This window comes from Patagioenas fasciata, chromosome 16 (assembly GCF_037038585.1).
Source record: "Patagioenas fasciata isolate bPatFas1 chromosome 16, bPatFas1.hap1, whole genome shotgun sequence".
Classification (NCBI taxonomy): Eukaryota; Metazoa; Chordata; class Aves; order Columbiformes; family Columbidae; genus Patagioenas; species Patagioenas fasciata.
The window spans coordinates 11,124,769-11,150,641 of NC_092535.1; the positions used below are offsets into that span (position 1 = coordinate 11,124,769).

Consider the following 25,873-nt stretch of genomic DNA (forward strand, 5'->3'; position numbering starts at 1 on the left):
GAAGCAATCCTTGGGCGGTTTGCTGTTAAGCTGAAAGTGTACCCTGTGTATTCATAACAGAATTTTATTAAAACTTAAAACTTTAAGCCTCATTACCCAGCCTATGTACTTTTGAAAGGCAAAGGGGAAGGAGCGGAGAGAGGGGGTTTCCACTGTGCTCAGCATGCTTTAGGTACCATAAAAACACAGCTGGCAAGTGGTACCCTGGGTCCAGTACATCCTACATCCCTCACATACACAACACTTTCCCGCTTTCACAGATATTTCCTTTACCCGGCTTAAAACCAAACAAAAATCTGTAAGTATCTGAGCATTTTAACATTTTCATTAGGCTGAAATAAGAATATTTTGGAAAGGCCAGATTTGGAGGAAACATAGTGGACGGTGCTGAAAACAGAGAGATTGCAAATCAAATCTCACTGTAGACTCTATTTGCTCTACATTTTTGTTATAGTTTGTTTGTAGATTGTGGCATAAGCAAACTTCCATGCACCACTGGGAAGGCTGGGGCTGGCTTCTTCATCAAACTCAAGAGAGGACACTGAAAAACTTTGTTCTGTTTAACAAATCAGAACAATACTACATGTTATACACAACGGCCACTCGCTCCTGTCTACCTTTCACACTTATTTGCCTGAAGCACCCTTTGGTACCTCCTGGAACAACAATTCTCTCTCTGGGCTGCACTTCCATTAAGAGAGACCTAAAATAGGAGCATTTTGGTGCAAAACTCCAGAACTGCCTGTTTTGGGGCTCCATTTCACATGCAACTCCTTGGCGCTGGATTCAACAAAGGGGGGTCCACGGTTCGGAAACTGTTTCTCTACTTTGACAAATTTGCCTTGAAACCAAAAGACCAAATTTTCTGAGGTTTCAGACCCTCACCCAAGACTGATTAATCCTCAGGTATGCAGCTGTAAGGCCAGTTTCTAACAATTTAATATATTATTTCACCACTCCCAACAACTAGAAAAAAAAAAAAAGGTGCCCAATCTCTTATTGTCTCAGAAGGGGAACATGTATTAATTTTTAGTAGTTATGACTAATAGCTTGGAATCTCCCTCCACTCTACATGCAATGGAATTTATCTCTGAAAAGCTAAAATCTATGTTTATTGCAATGCTCCATCCTATTCCTGTAGGGATGTCTGCTGCGGTGGGCACAGGTGCTTGGGGGGAGCAGGGAGCTGAAGGGACCCCTGTGCCACACCAGATCCATCCCTCCGTGCTCAAAAATCCCACTGTTAACAGCCCGGACTTTCGCTCTTTCTAATTCCAGCCAGAAATTGCCCGATTTCAACCAGATTGGTGCCCCTCGGAGAGAACGTGGGCAAAAAAAGCATGGCTGACAGCAGAACTCCCATCCCCTCACCCAACCCAACCAACCTTCTACCAGCCTTTTGGGTGAATCCTTGCAAATGGAGCACATCTGTGGGGTGTTTGCTGTGTTGCTGCTCTGCAGTGCAAGCCAGCAACCAGCGGGAGGTGAGGTTGGTCCATTTTGAGGCAAAAAACCTCCCTGGGCTCAGTCAGAAGAGTTTCCTGTTTGCTCTGCCCAGGAAATGAGGGGAGCAGGTCTCCGATGGAAATTTTTCGCAGCCTCGGCTAAAAATAGCGGTGAGGTAAAAGAAGTGGGCACCCACTCTTACGGGGCCATTTCCTTTCTAAAAACAAGCGGGCTGAGACTGCGGGCCGGTTTATTTATCGGCGCGTTTGTTTGAGCAGCAGGAGTACCAAAACTGCCGCGTGTGAGTTTCCTTTCGTTTAATAAAGCCACCGCCTGTGGAAATATCAGCGCCAACAGTCGTCTTCATCTAGGAAGGGTTAAATAGCGAAAAATGAGCAGATAATTGAGTTTACTAAACCTACGGGCTTTCAAGGGGTCCATTTTTGGCTCTGTTTCCCAATTCATGGTGCAGCGCCCACAGGCCGGGAGCCCGGCCAGCACAGGGGCGTCCGCTCGCTGGCTCCGGGCAGGTCGGACAGTGCGGTAAAGGGCTTACTCAGCCTGCAAACTTCACTTTCCCTCCTGTGTGCTGCCTGGGAGGTCAGCAGTGGGTTTTGTGGGCTGAGGTTATGGGGGGGACTGCAATCTGAAAAGAGCTGCAAAGCTGCAGGGGAACGGTATGAAACGTGAAGCCCAGAGACGGGCTGCAGGGCCGTGCTCGGGCCAGCTCGGTCCTCTCTGCGCGGCCTCTTACAGGTGGCAAAGTGGAGTTTTGTTGTAAGTATCTGAACAACAAGGGAGTTGTTGGTCTGAACATGCTGTAGCCACCCTGAATTTCACCTAAACCCATGCGGCAAGGGGAGTTAGGTGTGGTTTAGGCTGGGCAAAACTAGTCTGGGAGCTCTAAGGGAAGGATGTGCAAGTCAATGATTGTCCCAGCACTAAGAGGACTAATTTGCAACCAGAGCCCCTCAATCTAACGAAAATATATGGATCCCAGGGCAATTATCTCCCAGCTTGGAGTGACTTCCAGACCGAGTCTAGTGAAATCACACGTCTTTGGTGATCTGCTCCAGATTTGGGCGCCCATGGATCCAGATCCAGGTGTAATCTCAGTGACTGGGGTTTCAACAGCAGGTTAAATAAAATCAGCAAACTGAGACATAGCTGAACTTCAGAGGAAGCCGAGATCATGTGCTGAGCTTGCTATTCTGAACTCCCACCTATCTTTTTTTTTTGGTAGCGTGGTTAAAATGCATCTCAAGTATCAGTTCTCATTATTTGCTCATTTCTAGTGGAAAGGAAATAGAGATTATGTGATTAATAAATAAAACATTATTACTTAAGGTGCGTAACGTGGCAGCTCTGGAGCACACCGCTATTGATCCATTTAATGAGAGAGAACTGATAAATGGGGCCATGAGGATAATGAAAGATTAAATAATAAAATAAGATACTGAAATTACAGCTGACATCAGCCATCCAGACCAAGGAAATGCCTAGTTAGGCCTGAATCCCTTCAGCACATCCTCTGTTAGTTACTGCTGGTGTATGAGTACTACAGCATCCCCAGTGCTTGGAGATCCCCACACCAGCTGAAATCATGGGAGAGTGTCCGCGTTCTTCTGATCATTCGGCTTTGATGGGTTAGAGTCAGTCTCTCAGGCTCCAGTCCTCAAAGACATTAAGACTCTAATTCACATCCGCTCAGATAGAAATCTGGAGCGTATTCACTTGCGGGATGATAGTGGGTTGTATTAAATACCAAGCTTCAACTAGTAGTCCAGAGACAGAAAACTGCCTCCAATTTTAGCTGGCAGTGAGTCAGGCTCCTCGTAATTGGTTCTATACACGCACACACACTCACATGCACGCGTGCACGGACATTCACACACGCATCAGAATAACAACTTTACTCGTGTTATTCCATATTATACGTCCAGAATATGCACCAGGCAGGGATCCTGCACCTTCCACGTCTGGTCCGCCAACGCGGCCAAGAGGCGTTTGACATGCAAAGCGAACGCTAGACACACAGGGAGGAACCGATGGCATCGGGGGGAACTGGGGAGGAAAGTTGAACCCTGAATTTTAAGTGCGGCCTCCAAAGGGGACCAGGCAAAGCACGGTCCTGGCTGCTGCCCAGCATGCACAGCCCCATCGCTCCTTCCCTGCCCACCGGGCCCCAGCTCCTGCAGGACAGCTCTGTGGTACACAAGTGGGGAAGAGAAGGAATGGGAAAACAAAAAAAAAATAATAAATAAGCTTTTAAACCCTCTAAGCCAAGTAAAAAGGGGCATGACTTTTTCATTGAAAAAATAAGTAAATAAAGGTCAAGAGAAACACACAGCTGGAGAAAAGGCAGAAAAATACCAATTACCTTTCTTTTTGATTGCTTGGATCAAAGATCACAGTCATTCTTTTTCATATAATGTTTTGTATCCAGCTAAGGTGTGTATCTATCAGCTCTGAAAAAGATTTGCAAAACCATTTTTGAGAAAAAAAGGGAACCTTTGACCTATGTTGCAAGGCCAAATGTTACAGTTTTCAGCTACTCTTTCATTTTGTGGTTTAATTTATTAAAAGAACATTTCAGCAGATACAATACATAAGGCAGAACTTAACCACTGACCTTTCTCTTTGCTCAGATCCAGCACTACATTTTACTTTTTTTTCCACTTTTCTCAACTCATTTTATATAAAAATAATGTGCAAAAAATTACACTCCTAAATTGATCACAAAACGTATGCAAAATGCTGATAATTTGATCTGAGACTTTAGAGGCACAGGAGGTCCCTGCGTCTTGTAAGTCAGGTCAAGGACTAGTCGCTGCCTTTTGCAAAATTCAGTTATATTATCATCTTAGTGGCCCAAATAAAACATGACACATTTATGCCGGATCAAAAGTCAGTCCCTTGAAAATAAGAGATCTAACCACGGTGGCCGTGTAAATTAGGCTTGGCCTTAATAGTAAAGAACAGGAAAGATATGCGCAAAGAAATTATGAAAGTTACAGTCTTTGCTTCAAACACAAATAAGGTGATTTTGGTTTCGTATAAAATGGCAATACTTTAAATGGTTTCTTTTTTTTGTCTTTTTAGATTTCTTTTGAATTCATTAAGAAAGCATTTGGCACTTGTGCAAAAGCATGGAAATATTTTTTCAAATTACAATATTAAGGAGGAAAAAGTGTTTCTTAAAAACTAAGTCAGTTTTGAGCGCAAGATTCAGGAGTGTCTTTGCTGCTGGATTTCGGGTGACTATATATAGAAAATAAATATTTTAGTTGGCTCCCTAATATTGTGCAGCCACGTATCATACACTGGAACCTACCACTCAGTACACAGCCTATTTTATATTCTGCATCCTGGAAAATCAGCTTTTGCACACACAAGCAGAGCAATTAATTGACTGGTAAATACGAACTTAGGTGTATCAGGCACTAGGAGCCCAAACCCAACAAAATGTGTTGGGGAAAAATACCGGGGGTGAGGGGGAAGGTTTATAAATCAACAGCAATGAAAGGCACCTTTTTTTTTATTTAAATGGGGATATAGAACTACTAAGGGTTTCTTGGCTGTAAAGCTTTAATTACAAGTCAAAAAAAGTTTTACTCCTTATTGAAATAATGCCAATAGATGCACCCTGCAACTTTTCTTCCGTGTCCTGTTTGTAATCTACGTAGTCTGTGTAAATTATAACCCGCTTCAAAGCCATCCAGACCAACAGCAATCGGGTCATCTCCATTAAACAAGCAAACGCTTGGAAGAAGTTACTGGTCTCAAATTAAGTGGCAATTCAAGCCCCATGATGCAGTTTTGCTGTAATAGTTTCAATAGACTCAAACCCCATCGGCATCTTTCCATGAATTTCCAGATATCATAATATAGATATCTGATGGAAAACAGAATCTAAATAAAATGCATATTTTTGGCTAGAGCCGCTCCCAACTGAAATCAATATCTAAACTCCTCATGATTCAGAGGATCTGAATTTCACTCACAACATTTAAATATCCTTCCCTTATATTTCAATATAGTTCCAGAGTGAGGTGCAAAAATGAAACAATGAGTATCTACGACACTATCCTACCCAAAATCTTTAACAGGAAGCTGGGTGTGCCTGTTAGAAAAGAGCAGAAAATAAATAGAGCATTTCTGCTCAAAGAAAAATTCAGTGTCCTAAATGCACTATACATCAAAACTATTAAGAAGGAAATACTCAAAATACAAATCTGTCTGTGACGCTGCTGCAGAAATTCTAAGGATTTTCCAAGTATGTTGTTAATGTCGGTAGGGTTCCAGAAAAGACCAACAGCCTGCCACCACAAAACAACCGCATTAAAACTCAGAGAAAAGGGTGATTTGGTGGTTGAAGCAGAAGACTGGACAGTGGGACTCCAGAGACTGGAGCTCTGTTATATCGTCATCTTGCCATATGGCCCTGGCCAAGTCCAAAGTATCCCTGAAGGACCAGATTTCCTACAGGTTTGCTTTGGTCTGAAAAACGCAGACAGACTGTGAAGGTCACACTCCAGGAACTTAAATAATGCATTCCTACCTAACAGAAAAAAGCCTGAGATAACGATGACCTGCACAGAATGAGCCTATACCAAGTGTGAGGATGTAGCAGAGAGCAATCGTTTTCAAAAGTCCCTGTCAATCTAACTACTCCTACATTTATACAGCTCTAGAATTACATTCAGCCCTTTGAAGGCAAGCGCAAGGCTGACGTGGCCCCCAGTGAAAATGAGTCTGACACCCCCGCCCTTCAGGGATCTTTTTGAGTCCTTAGGCAGTTTAGATCGCAAACTACCAAAGCCATGAGGCGCTGAGCTCTCTTAGACACTCTAAAAATCCTAATAGGCAACAATTTCCGTTACCAACCTAAAACCTTTGAACTTATCAATGTCGGTCAACGTTGGAGTGGTCAATACCTTTAAAATGAGGTCCTAAGTGTTTCTATTAGGAAACTGAGCCAACACAGGGGAATCCTTCCAAGACAGTGACTTTGCTGTATAGCATTTAAAGTCAGGAGACTGAGGAGCATCCCTCAGCCCTGGGGATGCCCTGTTTGGGAGACATGGGGGCACCACTTGGGAGAAGCTGCACAGATGTTCTCCCCACTGAGTGTGCAGCAAGTCTGGGATTGGTATCCCCAGACAGCTGGCAGACTGAATCATTTCTTGTAGACAAGCAACCCTTAGCTTTTGTTTATTCACGCACTATCCTCAGACAGAGGTTGTTAACCTGCAGTTCCCTCCAGCCAAGTTCTCCGCAGTGATGCAAAGCAAAATGACCAGGAAAACAGCATTTGCAGCAGCAGAGATGATGTGAAACCTGTGCTGCTCTCCCTGTGCTACCTGCCGTGAATGGAGCTGTTGGATGCCTGTCCTATTTTGCCACGCTTCACTTCAGCTTGTTACACGAACGGTTACAATCTTGTAAATCAGTAATAAGTTGCACCCGAAACTGTGATTAGTAAAAAATCATTACACTTCCATGGCCAGAGGACTTTCACACAGTTAATCAGTTAAGAAAAGAACTGGGTGTTAACTGGTGGTTTAATTCCCTGGAAGACCAGTTTATTGAGACCCCGTAGCAAGAGGACTGAAACCTGAAATGCACACAATATATGGGAGAATTATGTTGCTTACAAATGACATATCCTCCTTGAGAAACAGGTGCCAAATGTCACCCTAAAGTGAGATGAATGGAGGAATTCTAAGCTAAGCAGGTTCCATTTGAATCTATTCAAAATCAATGTGTTTTCTAGGTACCTTCTCCATTAACCAGGAAAGTGGGATTATGTGATATTTGTGGGGCACACATGCATGAGCTTTTTCATCCCTGCTTGTTGACTGGAACAGCAAGACAAGGAGCAATTTTTGCTACAGAGTGTGATTTCCTGTTTGCTGGATGGATTTCAATATTTAGTCATCAATTTTTCTTGGCAGATTCTAAGATAGGTGCAAACCCTGCCTGCAACGGTGACTGGAGGAAGGAGCTGCATCAGCTGCCAACCTGGAAATTGCCCCTTCAGGCACAATGTCGTGCCCTGTCCCTCCTGGGCTCCAGCGTCTCACTGTGGGAACCCCTTGGGGCTCATCTGCAGGGTCAGTCTCCTCGGTGTAAAACAACCTTAATTTAGAGGAATTGCATCTTATTCACTTCATTAGTACAATGGGAAGAGGCACCCCATCAAACCGGGGCGTATTATTAAATCTGCTAAGAGGACGATAAGTATCCTATTTATTTACTACATAAACGTTGTAAGTCTGTTTAGTCACTACACATAAGGCATAAAGGGACTGCAACAAGCTCTGTGCAGTTCCACGAGTGTCCGCAGGCACTTTGGGAAGCGTACCTTGAAAGTGGAAAACTAGATCAGCCTGGGTGTGATGAGGAACTCCAGGCCACCGTGGATTTGGTTTGTAGTAGCTTTCCATAACAAAGTCTTTTTTTAACTGACTTTCTTTCTGCTCACATATATTTAGATATGACTTTCATTCTGCAGTACTCTGATGCCAGATAATTTTGGCTGAAACTGTGAGGGAAGGGACACGTGTTTGAGTCATGCAGTTGGCTCTCTCGAGTTGATAGTTACCGAGTTACTGAGAAAAGATGAAGTTTGTATTTAGTTTTAGTTAACATGCAATGAGACCAAACAGAATATTCCAAGTAGAATACACACATAATAAATAAATATACAAAAACTTGTACCAGCAGTGGGTGGAGGTCACTTTCTTACACTACATTAGTTGGCTAAACCAGTACAGAAGCATTAGGCTGATGGATCGAAGCTGAAGAAACACAAGGCAAGAATCTTCATTTTGTCCCTCCTAACTCTTGATCTAACTCTGCAGCAGCAGCTACTGCTGCAAAGCATAAGGGTGAACTGTGCTCGGATCTATTTCTGTGTATGTGGTTTCAACCTTATGAATTTGCTACATCACTGCTGAGATAAGCAGCACCATTTCTTTTAGATCAAAACCAGCCAAATCAAAGGAGGTTGGTGATGATTTTTTCCTACGGTAGCTTGCACCTCATGGTTTAAAAGCTAATGAAATTGGTAATAAATACCACAATGCCTCTAAAATAGTAACTGCTGGCAGGAAAAGCACACAAACGATAGCACTATTTATTCACAGGTCAGTTTGCAGTTTCATCGCTCTCCGAGACTTAACCTATTTACTAAGAGGCGATATGAGTCATTGAGCGAAGTGCTTCAAAAACAAAGAGAGCAAAGAGAATGGATAGGAGAAAGTAATTTTTTACAGGAAATAATTGGGGGGGTGGGAACCGAAGAACAGTTACAGCATGTTCAGGATTAGCTGAAAGTAACAAGAATAGGCGATGCTGCTGCTTTTTTATTTCTGTCACAAAGGAACTACAGGAACAAATATTTAATTCAGGGGAAACAAACCATTTAACAAATATTTAATGAAGGGAAACAAACCATATTACCCTTCCCTTTAGGCAGCTTTGCAGGGGATGAACAGTCAATAATGTAATCTATTTTCTTCCCTTGAGCACGAGCGCTTATGTCTATTAATCCACAAAACTATTTACTGGCTCTAATTCTCTGGCATCTTATCTTCCTCTGTGTCTCGACTTTGTGAGCGGCCCTGCTGAAGGGCTTGTGGATTCTTGCAGAACTCTCCAGCAAACCAGGTTTCCCTCCGAACATGTCTGAACTGCATTTTGAGCCCGGTTCTCAGGGGAAAACAGCCAGCAGAAAATCACTGTCCCAAGGTAACAGGGAAGATGCACAAGTGGCCTAGGAACAATCTTGCCAGACAAACCAAGCTCTCCTCCAGAACAGGCATGCAAATAACCTTCTGCTTGCAATTACTCTGCTTTCACAAACAACTTCGGAACAGCCAGCGCAAAGAAGGCATATGTTTCTTATGTGCCTTATTTTAAAGAGGATTATGGGCAGTAGGCACACTGTTCCTAATGAAAAACACTGAGCATGGGAACACATGAAATCACTTTTGCGCACAGATTATTTTTCTATCACGACTCCACATCCCTCAGCAAACGAATGTTTGGGCCAGATTCTTCCCGGCTTTGCGTCAGGCACTGAATGGCGAGCGCTGTTTTAGGAGCCCTCCTATCAGGACCTGCCTCTGCGGGCGACAGAAAGGGACTGGCAGCGCTAGAGGGGTCGGCCGCTCTCAGCAATGGGAGTCCAGGACAGCTGAGCACCAAACCTAAGCTACGAGTCCCAAGTTAGCTGGAAAGAATCCAGACCATTAAGTATTTGAGTGGTTATTGACAGAGTGTTACAATTCACATATAACAATGTCGAGGAGGTGCCACATACAAGATACTGCGCGTCTGCCCACATCCATCTGTTTGCTTTTATTTTGCACTTTGACTGTAAGTTCTTTGAGGCAGGAACTGCTTTTGTTTTTCCTTTGGAGTCAACACAGCATCTGCCACAATGAAGTTCTCATCTGCACATGGGTTTCTAACATAAGATAACGTAATAATAAAAATACTACATAATTCTATGGAGTATATGTATGAATCAGAGATCATTATGAACCGTAAGAGAGAGCTAATTATAAGAGACACCTGTAACTAGAAAAAAGGAGTGCAAAAGACCACAAGGTGCAGATACTGTAATTGACTTTGCATCTCACCCCAAGAAGACCAGAACGTCTGACAGTAAATAGTTTGAGAGAATAAGAAAAAGGCGTATGCATCATCCAAAGACTTCAAACTTACTATTTGAGTCAATGGCACCAACAAGAAAACTTTTGCTCAAGAAAAAAAAAATAATAAAAGAAGGAGAGGAGCAGAGGAGAGGAGGTAGAAATTACCAGAAATAGAACTGAGCTCCTCAATGTTCAATAGCTGTTGAGGTGACTATTTTAGCTGAAGTTCAGCCAGTGCTATTGAGGTTGGGCAATTCCCAACCTCACCACAATAGCAATAACCTACATTTGTTCAGAAATTAGCCCTCAATTATTTGCAGACCTCCCATCCCAATTCCAGATCAAGACACAGGAACAACCACCCAAAGAGACTGCCCCAGGGAAACCTTCCCAGCACTGAACGATGAGCCATCCCAAATTTTCCAGCTGTGAGGTCTGAGCATGTATCCCCACGCAACCCAGGCAGGATGCAAAACACCGAGCTCATTGCAGCATCTCCAGGCATGCTACAAGATCCTGCAAGTACCTAGCAAGACCATCCCCATCACTCCCAAGTTCTCATCAGCTGTATGACAACATTCTCCTTTATACGCGAGTTTGCACAGCCAGCTCACAAGCTCCACATTTGTAACTCACATTGAACCTATTAGTTTGAATTTAACCATCCATTGCTACACTTCCTGGGTGAATTCCAATCAAACAACGAAGGCTTTGGAACCACATCATGATAAAACACCCTCTTGCCTAAAATAAAGATAAAACTTGCTTACGTTTGATATTAACTCATCTGACTACAGAACACATTCAGAAGCAATTGGCAGGCTCTCCCCTCAGCTAGGAACGTGGACTGAATGGGAATACTGTTTGTCCTGCTGTTGGGGAACCAGCCACGGACAGCTGGAAGACACAGAAGCAGCAAAGTTGAAGGCCAGGATCACCATAGCCCCTTCTGAGCAGTCTTGGAAGGAGAACAACTGCCAACACGAACAAAACGCCCCAGCTAACACCCACAGCATAATTAATCCATATGAAGCCACCAGATATCTTCTGCAAGGCCAGATTTTTAAAGGTATTTCAGTAGCTAACTCTCAGCTATAGACATCTGGCCACTTCAAAAAAAATCAAAAACACAGAGTCAAGCATGCAGCACCTCTCAGTATCTGGCCTAAGCTGTACCCAATGTTTCCGTGACCGACAAGATGGGATAAGTGTTGGGGAACACCAAGAGAGGATGTCCTACAACAGAAACTGGTGGGAAAAGGTGAACTATCCAAGAAGGTGGGTTTTCACCCTTTTCAACCAAGGAGCTAAAATGCAATCAAGTTTAAGTGAGTGGTTAAGCCGTGGGTGACTTGAGAGCAGGCTCATGCTACAGTGGGTGCTGGGAGAGGGCAGAAGGAGCATCACAGAACTGAAAACTCTCCCATTTTGTGCTGACAGTGACCAGCAGCCTTTGGAGAAGCCTGTCAAGCAGAGATCAGTTACGTATCATGACCAAGCTCTCAGCGGGAGCCAGCATGGTGGGAGCGCCCTGCCCTGGCTGTGGCGCAGGTCACACAATGGGGCTTTCCTCCCTGGAAGACTCCTTGGCATGACTGTAATCAACACTAAGAACAATAGTGCAGTTTATATTTGGGCTGGGAATGACCACAGTTAACAGTGACAGCCAGCAGAGTCTCCAGAGAGGGTTTGGTCGCTGCTGACCCCGGCTGAGGGACGAAGGATGAGCAGGATAGAGAGGGCTGCAGCCTTTTGGCTGCAAAGAGAGGCAAGTTCTATGGTTCAAGGGGGTGACCAACTCCAGTGGGCACCCTGCCCCTTCTCATCACCCGTGTTAGGTCCCCCAGAAACATCCCCCAGCTGCATTTCTTCTTCACCTGTTTGTGCAAGGCACTCAGCGTGGCCCTGCTGCTGGTGTGGGCAGCATCGGAGGGGGCCAGAGAGCAACACAAGAGGGGCTGGCCTGGTTTGGGCTTGTGTTTTTTTTTTTTCTTGATTCAGAAACATCATCTGTATCCAGCTGTTAAGTATTTTGGAATTCTGCTGGGTTTTGTTTTCCTCATGTGGTTCAATGCAGCTGATGCTCCAGCTGCACACCCCTTGGCAGCCAGCGAGGCTGCTTAAAGCAACTACACATGAAAGCCGGTGTCCTGGCTTGCACCTCCGCTCCTGGGAGCACCCTGGGGGTCCCCTTGGGCAGCCTCTGCATCACCCCAAGGGGAACGATGCTTAACTCCATCACGACCACACCAGATGGGAGTGTAGTGGTCAGAAAATGCACAAATAGGTGTCTACATCAAATGATGTGGCACAGAAAATACTTCAGCAAACAGCATCCTGACCCTGACTTCTGAATACATGGCAATGCTTACAAGGTGATCTGCAGCATAATAGATACACTATAAACTTCCAAAACACTATGACACTGCTATCCACTTTCATGTTTTCTGATTTTTTGTAGAGTTTGGTTTTTTTTAAATCCATATTGTCATGAGTATGATCTGTTATCTATAAAGATACTGCGATTCAGCAACAGGACAGGTTATACATCATTCTTCCATTGGACAGCCGAATCCCAAGTCCCCAGTTTTTATCCACACAACTCTTATTCCATGCTCAGTTACTCAGTGACACAGACAAGATAATCCATTACTAAATAGTCAGGTAAATGCAAACCACCACTAAATTTAGCCTGATCACATATTTGGTCTTTACATATCTTTCTCCTCCTGAGCAATGATGGAAGCAATGCTGGGTGATCAATAACTCCTGATGACTGTATTTACCAAGTAAGCTATAAAAGAAAGCATAAGCAATGCAAAAGTATATTTGCTGCAGCAGAGGCATTCAGTGCTTCCCTGGCAGGGGTAGGGCAGTTCCCAGAGGCAGTGATGCAGTGGTGCAGTGATGCAGTGAAAGGCTGTGCTCCTGCGACCCAGTCTGTGCATGCCTAAAGCTCTGGGGGGGATAGGGTAGACAAAATCCTCTCTAGAGAATCCCTAACTTCTATAAATGATGAGCACCTTTTAGCCGAAGTTAAACAAAGAAGAGAAGAAAATATAGAGTGTGGGCTGCTTGTAAGGTCAGTAAGCCAGTGGATAACTCGAATTCCCCTTTTACCTGGAAAGAAAAATAAACTGAAAAACACAAAACAACCCCACCACCTCTTTAAAGGGTTAGGAAAAAACTGTGTGAGAAGGGAGATCATTGAAAACACCTCTCCGAACACGTGCTGTTTTCCATCCCCCACCAGCAAACCTCAGTGTGTCTTTTGCCGTGGCTTGGCCTGGACGGAGGCGTTTCACAGCGCGGGAGAGGAGGGGCGAGGAGCAGGAGGACGTGAAGTTTGCTGTGCTGTCCAGAAGATGAAAACACTAGTGCTGTTTATAGAGGGAAACCCAATTCGTCAGCCCAAATGAATTCCTGTGCTAATCCATGCAGGCTTCATGTTTTCCACCATCCCCAGCCACTGTAAAGACTATCTTTAGGAGGCCCAGTGCATTTGGAAAGGAGTAGCTGGAAAGAGGGGACTTTTATGCCAGCTTGGAAGGCTTTCTGGTATGGAAAAGGAGGAATGCTCTCTTGGGTCTCCCCACAAAATTAAAGCATCTTCATCCAGAGCAAAACGATGCCAAGCACAACAAACAAAAGCGGCTTTCCCCAACTCTCCTGGGCAGCCTCACTCCAGGGTTCACAATGGTTTCCATAGAACTTGTTTTGCTATCATAACAAATTTGATCTATCCAGGCGTGATGGCGCGCACTGTTTTCTAAAGACAAGAAAATTAATTTCCTCGCTTATTTGTCTGCCAAGGCATTTTTGTCCAGGTGCCACAGACAGGGACTCCCCAGATAACTAGTGCATCTGTCGGCTGAATGCAGCGTACACGTTGAACCGAAAAGTCCTCAAGAAGTTTTGGTCAGTGTGGCACGATGCAAGTTACCTTTGCTGCAGAGGCTGGGGAGAGGCTGCCCTTGGCTAATCCCTCTCGTTCCTCAGGCTCTGATCCTGCTCAGCTGAGCTCAGCTCAGCGCAGCGTGTCTGTGTGCGGCAGCACCGGCTTCCTGTAATAAACCAGCCATCAACCGTGTGCATCTCTCACTGCATACACGGGAGGAAATGAATGTCTTGTTATATTGACCACAATTTGCTGAAATGCTAGTAAATATTACAGTCTAACTGTAATTAAGGGCTAGATTTGCATGGCTGGGACACGCTCCCCGAGGGCAAAAGCTGCACTGGAATGTCACACACGGGAGAGGTTTCTTACAGCCTTTCTGCAGAGACTCTTGCACTCAGCAGCAGTTTCTGAAAAGCAGAGATGTTTTTCTGCATGACAGAAAAATTTGGAGGAGCATTTAATGCTACATCTAAACCAAGACGGGTATCAGAACAGCCTGAATTTTTGGAAAGTCTTAATCTTGATCTAAAACGCGCACTAGTTTTAAAGATGGGAAGAGCTATAAAACGTTATCAAGTATAAAACAAAGGTCCACAGATATTAATTTCTAAAGCAGACATAATAATAGTTTTGTGTGCTTTTTATTTTAGTGATAGCCTGTGAAATTTATAATGAAGAAAAAATTGTATTAAAATCAATGTCATTTTTTAAAATGGAAAAAGATCTGAAAACATAGTAGAAGTTATTTGAAGACAAGAAGCTGCAGAATGACGTCAGGAGAAGAGCACTCATGTAAGCCAGCCTGCCTAGCTGAAAATACCACCCTAGGGTTTGCCTGCTGGAAATCAGTAGTTTGGGATGCTTTCCAGGGAAGAAAACAGCACCTCACTCAAAGCAAATTAATAGGTGTGAAGAAGAAACCAGATAAGAAAAAATTAAATGTCATTTTAAGGAAAAAAGACCCACAAAACACAAAGTAATATAAAAATACAGCTGCTAAAAGTCCTCCTCTGATTTCCCTCATTTCTGGTTTAAACCAAGACAGTTTGGTCACTGGACCTGCCCCATGCCTAGAATGGCCAGTGTTTGAAGACTATTTCCAGCCTTTGCAAACATCAATTTGTACAAAATTATAGTTAATCCACATCCAATTACTCGAACTGGGGGACTTCCCCAAGTCCTAAGGACAGCTTAGCTTTCTAGGTGGTGACAATTTACCTATGGAAATGCTGGGCCTCATTTTTAAGTGGTTTTGTCAGCCCCGTGAAAGGTAATGGAAGCACAGGAATGGCAGTGCCCCAGGTGTCCCCTGGCACTGCCCGTGGGTGAGATCTGAGGGTATGTGCCTTTCAAAGCCCGGACCTTCACAGGACACTTTCAGAGAACAGTCCTGCTGAGAATCAGAAACCCCAAAGTGGCTGCTGAAGACCCAGCATGAGCACTGGGAGGTATTTGCCCATAAAGAGAAATGTCTGGTACATCATCCAGCTGCCTCTGGCCTTGTGGTGTGGAGTCTCCCGGAACTGAGCTCTTACAAAATAACCAACGCTGTGTTGCTCATAATGACAGATCTTTAACCCAGGGAGGTTTAACTGTCACAATACTTTCACCATTGACTCCCATACTTCTGAAGTGGCTCCCCCTTCATTTAGTCATTCTCACACTTTCCAAAGAAACTTAGAAACCACCTAAATAAACCAGCACCGATTGAGACACTGCAAATGTCATAAGAGTCATTCATGTGTCTCACTATTTGTCCTACATTTGACTCGATTCATTCATGGATGATGAAGTCATTCTTCATTAAGAAACCAAACCAAACCACACCACAATTTGGGAATCTTTGACTAGACTCCCCCGGCAGAGATGATCAGAGGCAATGATTACAAAACTCACACTCCTCTAATTTACTGCTGCTGTCGCCCTGGCCCAGATTCTTCTTTGCATGTTAAAATCAGAGATTCAGAGTCCTTGCACAAACGTAGAACCAGTCAAGACATAAGCACCAAGAAAAGGACTAAACTGCGCTGTCGCTGCTGTGGTGTCATCTGGCTATTTATGCAGAACCTCAAGGTTTTTTTGGCCATACAGTGCACACTGCTCTGGTGCACAAACAGGCCTGGCACAGGACCATGGCACTGCCGGTCCAAGCGTGCCCAAACGCACACAGCTGGGACAGTCTGCTTCAACCTTTACTTCCACACCTGACAATTATCCACGTGCAAAAACTCTCCCTCAGATGCAAACCTACTGCTCACTTCAGTGCCCACAGGCAGAAGTCACTAAGGCTTTTCTCACTAAATCCAGTTCAACTACAATTTCACTCCAAAGAAACTGTGTTTGTTCAGCGGAGGGCAGTGCGTAACCTATGATTTGGAGCGCAAAGTTTCCAAATTAAAAACCCACAAAAGGACATGGCTTGATTAAAACGGGAACTGTGTGGCATAGGTAGGAGAACCTGCGGGAAGATGGAGAATATCAGACCGGTTTCTCACCGAGTCAATGAGTGTTGCTCTGCTGAGTCACCTGGGCATCACTGTTGAAGCTCTTTGATCCTCCCTGGGTTTACTCTAGTTAACAGTAGCTGAAGATTTAACTCTTTTATAGCTAACACTGCTTAAATCCAACTCAAGACTACGTTTTCAAAGTCATTGTTGTCAGACCATTAGTCATGTGAATACAGAGCGATCAGAGCTTTAATTGCCAAGCAGAGTGCAGTATTTCTTATAGACACACACCTAAACTAGAGAATATGAATGTCTGCAAAGTTGGGAGTACTTGGTTTTAGGGTTTTTGTGCAGACCCCTTTTAGAGAGAGGATCCATCTGTGAAATTCGCAGCTGGATATACACCCAGATTTTTGTGCTTGCAAAATTGAAGCATGAAGACTTGGAGTGATGATTCAGACACAACCGCATTGTTTATGCATTTTAGTTGGCTTTTACCTTCCTCTGGTTTTTTCTTGGTAAATTTAGAGAAAGTTATGTTACAAAAGGAGAAAGAGTGTGAAAGCCAGCAGCTGGCTGAAAACTCAAATCAGGAGCTAATATGCTGGGGGGTTTCATGGTCTTCAAGTATTTGCTCTTCTTCCCCTATCTCTGACTTTCCTGCTGGCACGACTGCAGATGTGCTGCTTGTTTTTCAAATCAGAGAAGCAGGACTGACCTATTAGGTCATATAGTACCTCTCATAGCCAATGCATGATTGTCTTCTTGTACATTTGTCCAGTCTGCTTTTAAAATTCCTCTAAAAACACACTGCATCCAAATTAGAGCACAGAAGTCTCTTGGAACTGGTGAGTAAGCAGCACTAGGAAATGACCAGGGAGTGTAAGCCATACCAGTTTCTGCTGAGCAGATAATTAGCTCTCACTGCTTATAGCTCTCATAAAAAAACTAACTTTGATGGGAAATGCAGATGATTCATCCTCAAATTTTTACCTAAAAATGGCTAGGGATTTATAAATAACAATAACTATATTTTCATAAGAAACAAAGCATGAAAAGCAGGTGGAAGAAAAACGGGTTTCAAATTAATCACCTATAGGTCTTCATTCTTGAGAGAGAAAAGATCTATATAGACAAAAAGTCCCCCATCAACTATCCATGCTGCCTGGCAGGATGTGACCTGAACTGAAAAATTCTTGCGTGAATAATGCTAAGAATTTAGACATTTTTCTACAGTAGAAGACTGCATAACTGGCTTTCAGTTTGCACCATAAACAGACCGTATATCTTTAAGATGGTTATTCTTGCCAGGCATTTTATTTCACAATAGTTAAAGAAATGTGCAGATGTTGTCCAAACTTTTCAAAGCAGCAGGGCTCTTGCAGCTGCTTGCAAGACTTCAGAAGTGCAGTTCAAAAATGGCTCAAGCTGCCTTTTTGGGAGGAGCTGAATCCTTCCCCGTGTTATATTGCACTTGAAGGGGAGAAAAGATCCCTACCCTTCTCCCACCCTTGCACATTCTTAACATTAACACAATTCATAACAAACAAAACTGTGAAGAGCAGCAATGCCAAACCCAGGCATTCAGGGTTCATGAGTCAGGCCTCTAATAATCATGAGATTTGTTTTAACGTCATGGAATCAAACCCCTGCCTCTAAAGTTCTGTCTTTTTTTTTTTTTGTCTGCCTGGATTTTGAAAGACCAAAACACTGAGGATCGTATCTTTAATGTTTTGGTTTTTCTTGGATTGGACTTGAAAAGATCACTAAGAAGAAAACAACACTCGTTTTTGCTGCAGTCACCTGCACAGGGACTTTTAAATCACTATAAATATTCCAAGACTCAAAATGAAATTGCAAAGAATTAGCCAAAGCTTTGAGCTTCCATGTGGATGTAAGCCAGTTCACTGGTTATACTTATTCAATTACATCGTGCTAATTTTAAAGATGAAATAACAGGATAGCAAATACATGCCTAGCTACAGGTTCCTTATATAGTTGTCAGGGAGGGCACAACTCCGCTCAGTAAAGCATCTAATAAATGAATCCAGCCCATTGCATCATATTTGCTGGAAGTTATATTAACACGAGGATTCACTCTGAGGTGGTCAACACACAAAGCAAGCAGGCTGAGCTCATGCAATTATTGCCCATGTAAAAATCTCTTCTATTGCATAGGCTGTAGCTACCTCTACGAGTTGAGCCAGCTCGACAGCACTGGCATTGCTAGTGGAAACCCTCCTTCCACTGCACACATCGGCATCCCCGTACAAAAGCCTTTCAGTGAAGCAGCTGGTGGTGGTTCCCTGACTTGGCATAAGATGTGCTGATTCCAGTGTTTTTACACCAGCAGAGCTGTGTCTATATGAGGGCTTTTACCATAATAGCTCTGTTAGCAAAATATAAAGAAATTAAAAAGAAATAATAAAAAAAACACACCCAACCACCTTAACCAGCATAGTTACATGGTGAGCTGCCTAAGTGTAAAGCAAGCCTTACTAAAGGTTTCCCAGAGAGTGCTTCTCTGGCTCAATGCAAAATGGTGAATTTAGCTCTAGAAGGAGTTAACTCCCTTTCCTGCTTTGCACAGTTTTGTTATAAGACATTTCCTATCCACACATTTCTTGCTTCTCATCTCCAAATCCCCCATTTTTAAAAACTGTTGTCAAAACAGTTATGATTTTGACTGAGCTGAAAGAATTTCTGTGTTAAACACCCGGTGTCACCCCTGGCTGGCAGGAAGACCGCTGATTCATTTTCCTTACATCCTGTACTTGCTCACACGACAGTTTTGCTCTGTCTCTAGACTCTGCCCTAAGAAACCAGGGTGTTTCTAATAGACACATTGGTTCTTGGTGACAGGGAGCGTATTGCTTGCCAGCAATCAATCGTTCACTTCTAGAAAGCAGGTAATATTCTTTCATACATACAGTGCGAAAGGAATGAGTCTGGTGGAAAGACAGAAAAAGGAGACAGTAGCTCTGCCAATTCCTCCCTTTAGTGCAGCTTTACCAGGGACTTCTTGCATCAGCTGGGGCAAGTCACTTAAAAGCTCTGAGTCCCACTTAACCCATCTGTAAGAGCTGGAGAAAAGCTTGTCTCCTTTCTGCAGTGCAATTACTCTAATTCGTTACCATTTCTCTGCACTGGATGAATAGTGTCACCGGACTGAAAAATGTTATTCTTGTTATCCCTTTAAACTGAAAGTGGATTGAAGGAATAAAAGTAAATGCATGGCCTATTTTGGCAGATGTCTTCCAACAGATGGGTGTCTATGGTCTTCTTTATAAGAGCTGTCTGCTGTCTGTGATTCAGACCGTCTAAGGAATGCCATGAGCATGGAGTAAATGGACAGCAAGTCTGGGAAAGGACTTTATTGTGGTTTAGAAGCTTTCAATTCCCAACTGCATGAACAAGTTCTTTTTTTCAAGTAACTCTTTGCCAGTATTTCAAAACCGTAATTGAAAATTGCTTGATGCCTTCCAAAAACTGAGTGCTTTCTGCTGATAACAGTCCACTAGTCTAGCCTTCAAACGGTGGCATGCCTTCCACCGGCAAATCGCTGGAATTGCGGTTTATCGTCTTGGTGCATCAGATGGTGGCGGGACCCTGCCCACCGAGGCACGGAGAGAGCGCCCACATACCCATCCTGCAGTGCCGGCTCTTGGCGGCCGTGCCCGTGGTCTCCTAATGGACTCTGCATGTTCTTTTGAACAGGAAACGCTTTGTAACACAACTTGCCTGTGGGCACTTACTGCACCAATTAAAGATTCCTGAGCTGGAGAACAAAGAGGTGCCAGTGGAACTATGGTTTTAATCACTTGATTCATTTTCTTCCTTCCTCTGCTGCTGATTTTAGATGTATGGGTTTTTCTTTTTCTCGCTTTGTTTTGTTTTGCATGTTTTTAGGCAGCAGGACAGCTGCTGAGACAGACTGCTGGGCAAAGAGCTGTCCTGAAAAGGGACTGCATTTGTCTCCATTTTCAAATAGCTAATTGTTTCTAGAGGTGAAGAAGAACACAACATGCCAGCCTGCCATCACAATACCAATACTTAGTTCTTATTCGGGTATGCAGCTTTTTTTTTCCTGAGAATCCATGTGAGTTTTAGTAACATGAATGATTTAAATTCCTAACTGTTCTTTTTAATAATGGTAAAACTGAGGTACAGCGAAGTTAAATACTTTGCTGAAAGGCCAAACTCAGACACAACCCAGAAGACCTCCCTGCCAACAGAATACAGACTTTTGGGAGCAGAACCACCTTTTTGTTCTCTTTTCGTATTGCCTCTAGAAAAGCAACACTCTGGCATTTGACGGGGGCACTTAGATACTAATGTGACACAAAACCACAGTAGCAGTGATCCAAAAACAAAGCATGTAGTGTACCCACAGAATGCTGTAAGGTCCCAACAGAGAACCAAAAACCTGGAATATAGTGAGTCAGAGCTTCAAGAATGAGGCTGATGAATACATAGATTTGCTAGAGTGTTTGAGCAAAATGTTTCAGAGAACGTACATGCTTCACCCTTAGTCAAACTCTGCCTGAACAAAAATGACCACACCTTCCATGAAAAGGAGTTCTAATTAAAAACAGCGTGTGGCTTTTTTTGATGCAAATTGTTGCTCTAACTGAACCACAGCCCATTTGCAACATTCAAACTCACTCCTATCTAAAATTCCAGGAAACAGGAACATTTCCCCTCCTGCCCCGTATTGCTATTTTACTCCATGCGTGGACACATGAAGGAAACAACTACAAACCAAACTAAAACTTACTCCTAAAGCTACCATCCTCCGTGACTTCTGCAGATGAAGTCAATATGGTGTTAAGAGAGAAAAGCAGTTTCTCTACAGCCAGGGAGATAGCTGGACCCCTGCTAGGGCGGCTCCACTGCTCTGATGCACCGAGGGCTTAACACAGCTTCATCGTGCGCTGAGGTTCCCCCGGCACAGGGAAATCCCCAGCTGGCGGCAAGCTGACAGCTCTGGCTTCGTGCCACCCTCTCCTCATCTGCCGTGCAGGGGCTAGGGAGGGCGAGCAGGATGCTCACAACGTGCTGGCACCCGAGCCAAAGCCCTAAGGACCACGCCGGCTGTGATGGGGGGGTCCCTGTGCCCTGTGTCCCCTCCTGGCTGCACCAACCCTCTCCTTCCATCGGGCTCCCCAAGGACCAGGCGGGATGGGCGGATGCAGAGCGGGATGCACGCTGCGGGGACAGCAGCAAGAGACCAAAGCCAGCAGGAAAGAGCTCGGTCCCTGGCTGCCGCTTGCTCAGGGCTGACACAACAGTTTCGCTTCTCAGGTCCCCAGGAGACCCGGGGTTTCCTGGAGATACACCCTTCTCGGGCTTGTGCTTAACAGCTGCCGGCCCAAAGAGAAAAAGCTGGTCAGAAAAGGAAGATTCTTCCTGGACATGGAAGAAAGAAGGGATTTGAATTTCATTCGGGCTGGATTTTCTTGCTATTGAACGAAGATCCTGAAGGATCTCCTGACCATAGTTTATCTTCACTCCCAAAATATTTCCAATAGCAATGAATCTTTGAGGTAGACATGTGTAACAAAGGTTTCTCTACCAATTTTTCAGGAATAGTCCCTTCCTCTGGGGATTCATCTTTACAGTATTTTATACCAAAAAGTTACAGATAAATATATATATTTTTACAGAGAAATATGGAGGCGTATGTATATGAAGGTATACATATACGTGGTGATGTCTAATCTTCATCAGCCTCCCTAATGGCTGAATTTCCAAATCCAACCTCTAGGACTTTATAGCTAGAGCCTTCCTTCCAGAAACCATGTGTGTTGTTATTCTGTCTGGGAGGGGAAAGTTGGGAAGGGGGCTGCAGCGGTTGGGTTGGGCACCTCTTGCTCTGAGGTAGAACCGGTAAGATGAGAATGGGGGCAAATGTCTCCTTCCAAGAAAAGACATGGCAGGTCCCCAGTTTTATGTGCCGTGAAGGCTCTGAGCAAAGAAGAAACCATGGGCTCCAGAAGAAGGACAAATAATTCTTTTGCACAGCAAGGAAGACAAAAAAATAATGAAGGGTCCTGTCAGCAATGGTAGCAGGAAGCTGGAAGAGGCAAAGTGAAACAGCAACTGTGTTAGTTATGAGATGCTCTCTGGTCACTTGTAGGACAGCTCAAAGGCTGGGACACATCATACCAACCCTGAGAGGCAACAGCTTCAGGAATGAGGAACCAATGGAATGGGGCTTGTCCCAGGTCACTCAAGAAGTTCGTGGCAAAGCTCAGAATAGAAGCAAAGTCCAGAAAACCAAGGCTGCGCATTAACCACAAAGGCAAGGGGCAAGAGTTGACAAGAGGAGATCGCAACTGTAGAAACGGATGAAAGCTGGACTGTCAGCAGAAATATGGAGAAGGAAGAACAAAGAAGAGGGAGGAGGAAGATGGGGGAAGGGGAGAAGACAGAAGGGAAGTGAGAGACACTGAAACAGTGGTTGCCTAAGAGCCTGTGCATCAGCGGCAGTGCTGGGCACCCATGGCAAGCCCTGCTGGAGAACCGTCATCCGTCCATGAATTATCACAGCAAGACCTAATGGCTCACTGTATCTTGGAACAGCTTTCTGGATAAAAGGGATTTGAGGGTAAAGCCTCTATAATCCTTTGGGTTTGCTTTCTTTTAATACTATAAAGCACAAAAATAAACTTTCTAGTTAGGGAAAACATGGCTTTTGTTATGTTCTCTGAGTCACTTCTCCCCAGCAGCAAACAAAGTGGCTTTTCAATTCAAGTCCTGAACATTTCAGAATGAAATGTTTTGCAAATTCCTAAAGTAAATCACAATTCTCCAAGTCATGCTTCTAACTAATATAAACTCACTGAGGTCAGTAAAGAGACTTCACGTGACCGATCTCGCCTGGCCTGACCTGGGTGGCATAATTGATAAATTAATCTCTAGTTGAAATTAATTCAGGATGATCCAGTCAGCCAAGCAGAACCCTGGAATTTCAGTATTAACTTGATGCTGTTCTGCCTAATGGCTCCTCTTAGCACATCTCTTGTGAGCTATGCCATAGTAAGATGTTACTGGCCTGATTCAAAACCAAGTGAAATTAATTTTGCTGTCCATGTGGGGAGTCCTTTTAAGTGGACTTTGACTCAACTCTGAAGTTTGCTAGTTTTAACATCAATATTCTTTCTTTTTTATTACTTTTACAAGGTTTGTACCAAGTATTTTTAGAAACATGGAATAATCTCTCAACTTCTCGTATTAAAACTACCTTACATCACAGCATTCGATTTTACTATCAGAAAGATTACCTTGCTTTGTTATCATGTCCCATTCCCTGAGTTTTACTTAGCCATTTTCTTGCAGGTCCAGCAAATCTCCTGAATCAAGTTCACTATCAAAATCCAATACAACATTCCTCCTGAGACAGCAGGGCCAGTAAAAACTTCCCAGAGTTTACTGTGATGGCTCCAATGCTACATCAACCAAACTTCAAACACAGACTAGTGGAGAAAACCATCCAAATTCTGCCCACAAACGCAGCGATGAAGACTGTATATGATACAGGAACAGAGCACTCAGTACTTAAGTCCAAGAAAATAAAACTTTCATGGGTAATATTCCACAACTCTAGGTAAGTAACTGCAGGACACATCCCAAATTACCAGGTGCTCACAAAGCACATAACAGTGCACATTCACAGGATCAAACCATGCATGCAATTGCCTAGAGTGAGACCACAGCAGCAGTGAATGTATGTGAACATCAGGCCTGTACTTCATGCACAAGAACATCCTATATTTGCAGTAATATACCCAGCAACCTCTCTCTGCTCCCACTGAAATCAATGTTGGTTTAGCTCCTGGCCTTCACGATTGCAGTGTCCAGCTGCACTATTAACTTTGCATTGATTTCCTCTTGCAAGTAACATACTTTAATAAAAGAACCAATCAACCAGATTGCCAATAGTTGCCTACCTAACAATAAGCAGGATATGTTCAAAGAAAGCTTTACTCTAACTTACATTCATTCCTAAAGGCTAAATCTGTTGGGCTCACAACAAAGAAACATCATTGTTTTGCTTATCAATGTCCTACTGTTCATCAAGAACATCTGCAATAGTTCTGCCAGCAGCGCTGCCCCATTCATTACAGGCCTTGATAGACTGTTCAATGGGCTTTTTTTGGGTACAAAATGTACAAAAGCATTTTACAAAGTGGATGTTGCCCCGATATGAATAATTTAAAAAAAAAAAAAATGTGCAATTGAAACAAAATGGCAACGGCTTAGAACCTGACAGCTCACTCCATGGCACCAAGCAAGACAGAGGGTTTCTGCAGAACACTATTTTTTTTTGTTGTTCGGTTGCCAAAGTGCATTGCCATCTACCAAAATTGCAGTTGATGAAAGACCAAAACACAGCATAAGCAAACAGCAAATATCCACACCCATCAAACGGAGGCCACGTTGATTTTGTGTCAAGGAACAGGTGGGATTTATAAGTCCTAAACCTCCTCCTCCCCTCCAACAAACTGACCCATAGAAGAGAAGAGCGGTGCTTACCGTCATCCAGATACGCTTGGTCCAGATTCTGTTCCTGTTTAATAGTGACTCCAGCTGGTAACACTTCTTTCTGGTCGCTAACCGGTGGTCCATTTTTTGCTGCTCGCTGGCCTGAGGCTGTCTGCTGCTGGATCACGGTAGGATATGAACTCGGACTTAACCTTTGTGCTTGACTGACCTGGGGCTGGCTGGATCTTGCAACATTGGATGTAAAATTTTCACAGCACATGATGTGCTGAAATTCTTGGTGGCTTCCACACCTCAGCTGCTGGTTGGTTGGAGAATAGTGAATCACTGGAGAAGACTGCTGGTTGCCCGGAGAATGGTGAAGCACTGCTGAAGTTTGGCCTGGAGAACCAGTGTGCACCAGCACTGACCTATGGGCATCTGAAATAGCAACTGGTGTAGCCATCAGATTGGATTGCTGGTAGCCCAGTTGGCTCGGGCTAAGGCTCTTGCTTCTTTGGTATATTACAGCAGCCGGATTCTGCTGATGGTATCGAGAATCAGGAGAAGAAAGGCCTGAGCGCAACTGCTGGCAAGGAGCCATAGTGGCCACGAGACAGGAAGGGGATTCGGTGACCATTGTGTGCTGTGAATAGTAAGGCTGTGTTACTGTTCCCAGACCACTGTGTACTGCATTGCAGATTAAGGCTGGATCATAGTCATCAATGGGCTCTGTTTTGATTGATGGTACTAGAATAAAGCATGCAAAGGACATTATTCGCAACAAGCCGGTGAGAAACAGAGAGGTTTTCCTTGATGCAATAAGAGATTTAAGCCATTTACAAGATGGGCATGTGCAAGCTCATATCTCGCAGGCACTGAGTTAAATAAATCACGTATATGCCACCACGGCTAAGTCTCTCTTGAAA

General features: G+C 43.9%; 1 protein-coding gene across 4 annotated transcripts in view; it reads right to left on the reverse strand.

The window, feature by feature from the left end:
- The window catches only part of NFATC2 (nuclear factor of activated T cells 2), a 93,000-nt gene that overhangs the window by 5,161 nt on the left and 61,966 nt on the right, over positions 1-25,873 (reverse strand). For 3 of the 4 annotated variants that reach the window (XM_071815515.1, XM_071815516.1, XM_065850138.2), the window contains exon 9: positions 24,999-25,694. In XM_071815515.1, coding sequence (XP_071671616.1) covers positions 24,999-25,694 — 696 coding nt within the window. Of the gene's footprint in view, positions 1-3,826; positions 3,915-24,998; positions 25,695-25,873 lie in introns of all 4 variants that reach the window. The other variant, XM_065850139.2, reaches the window with a different exon arrangement.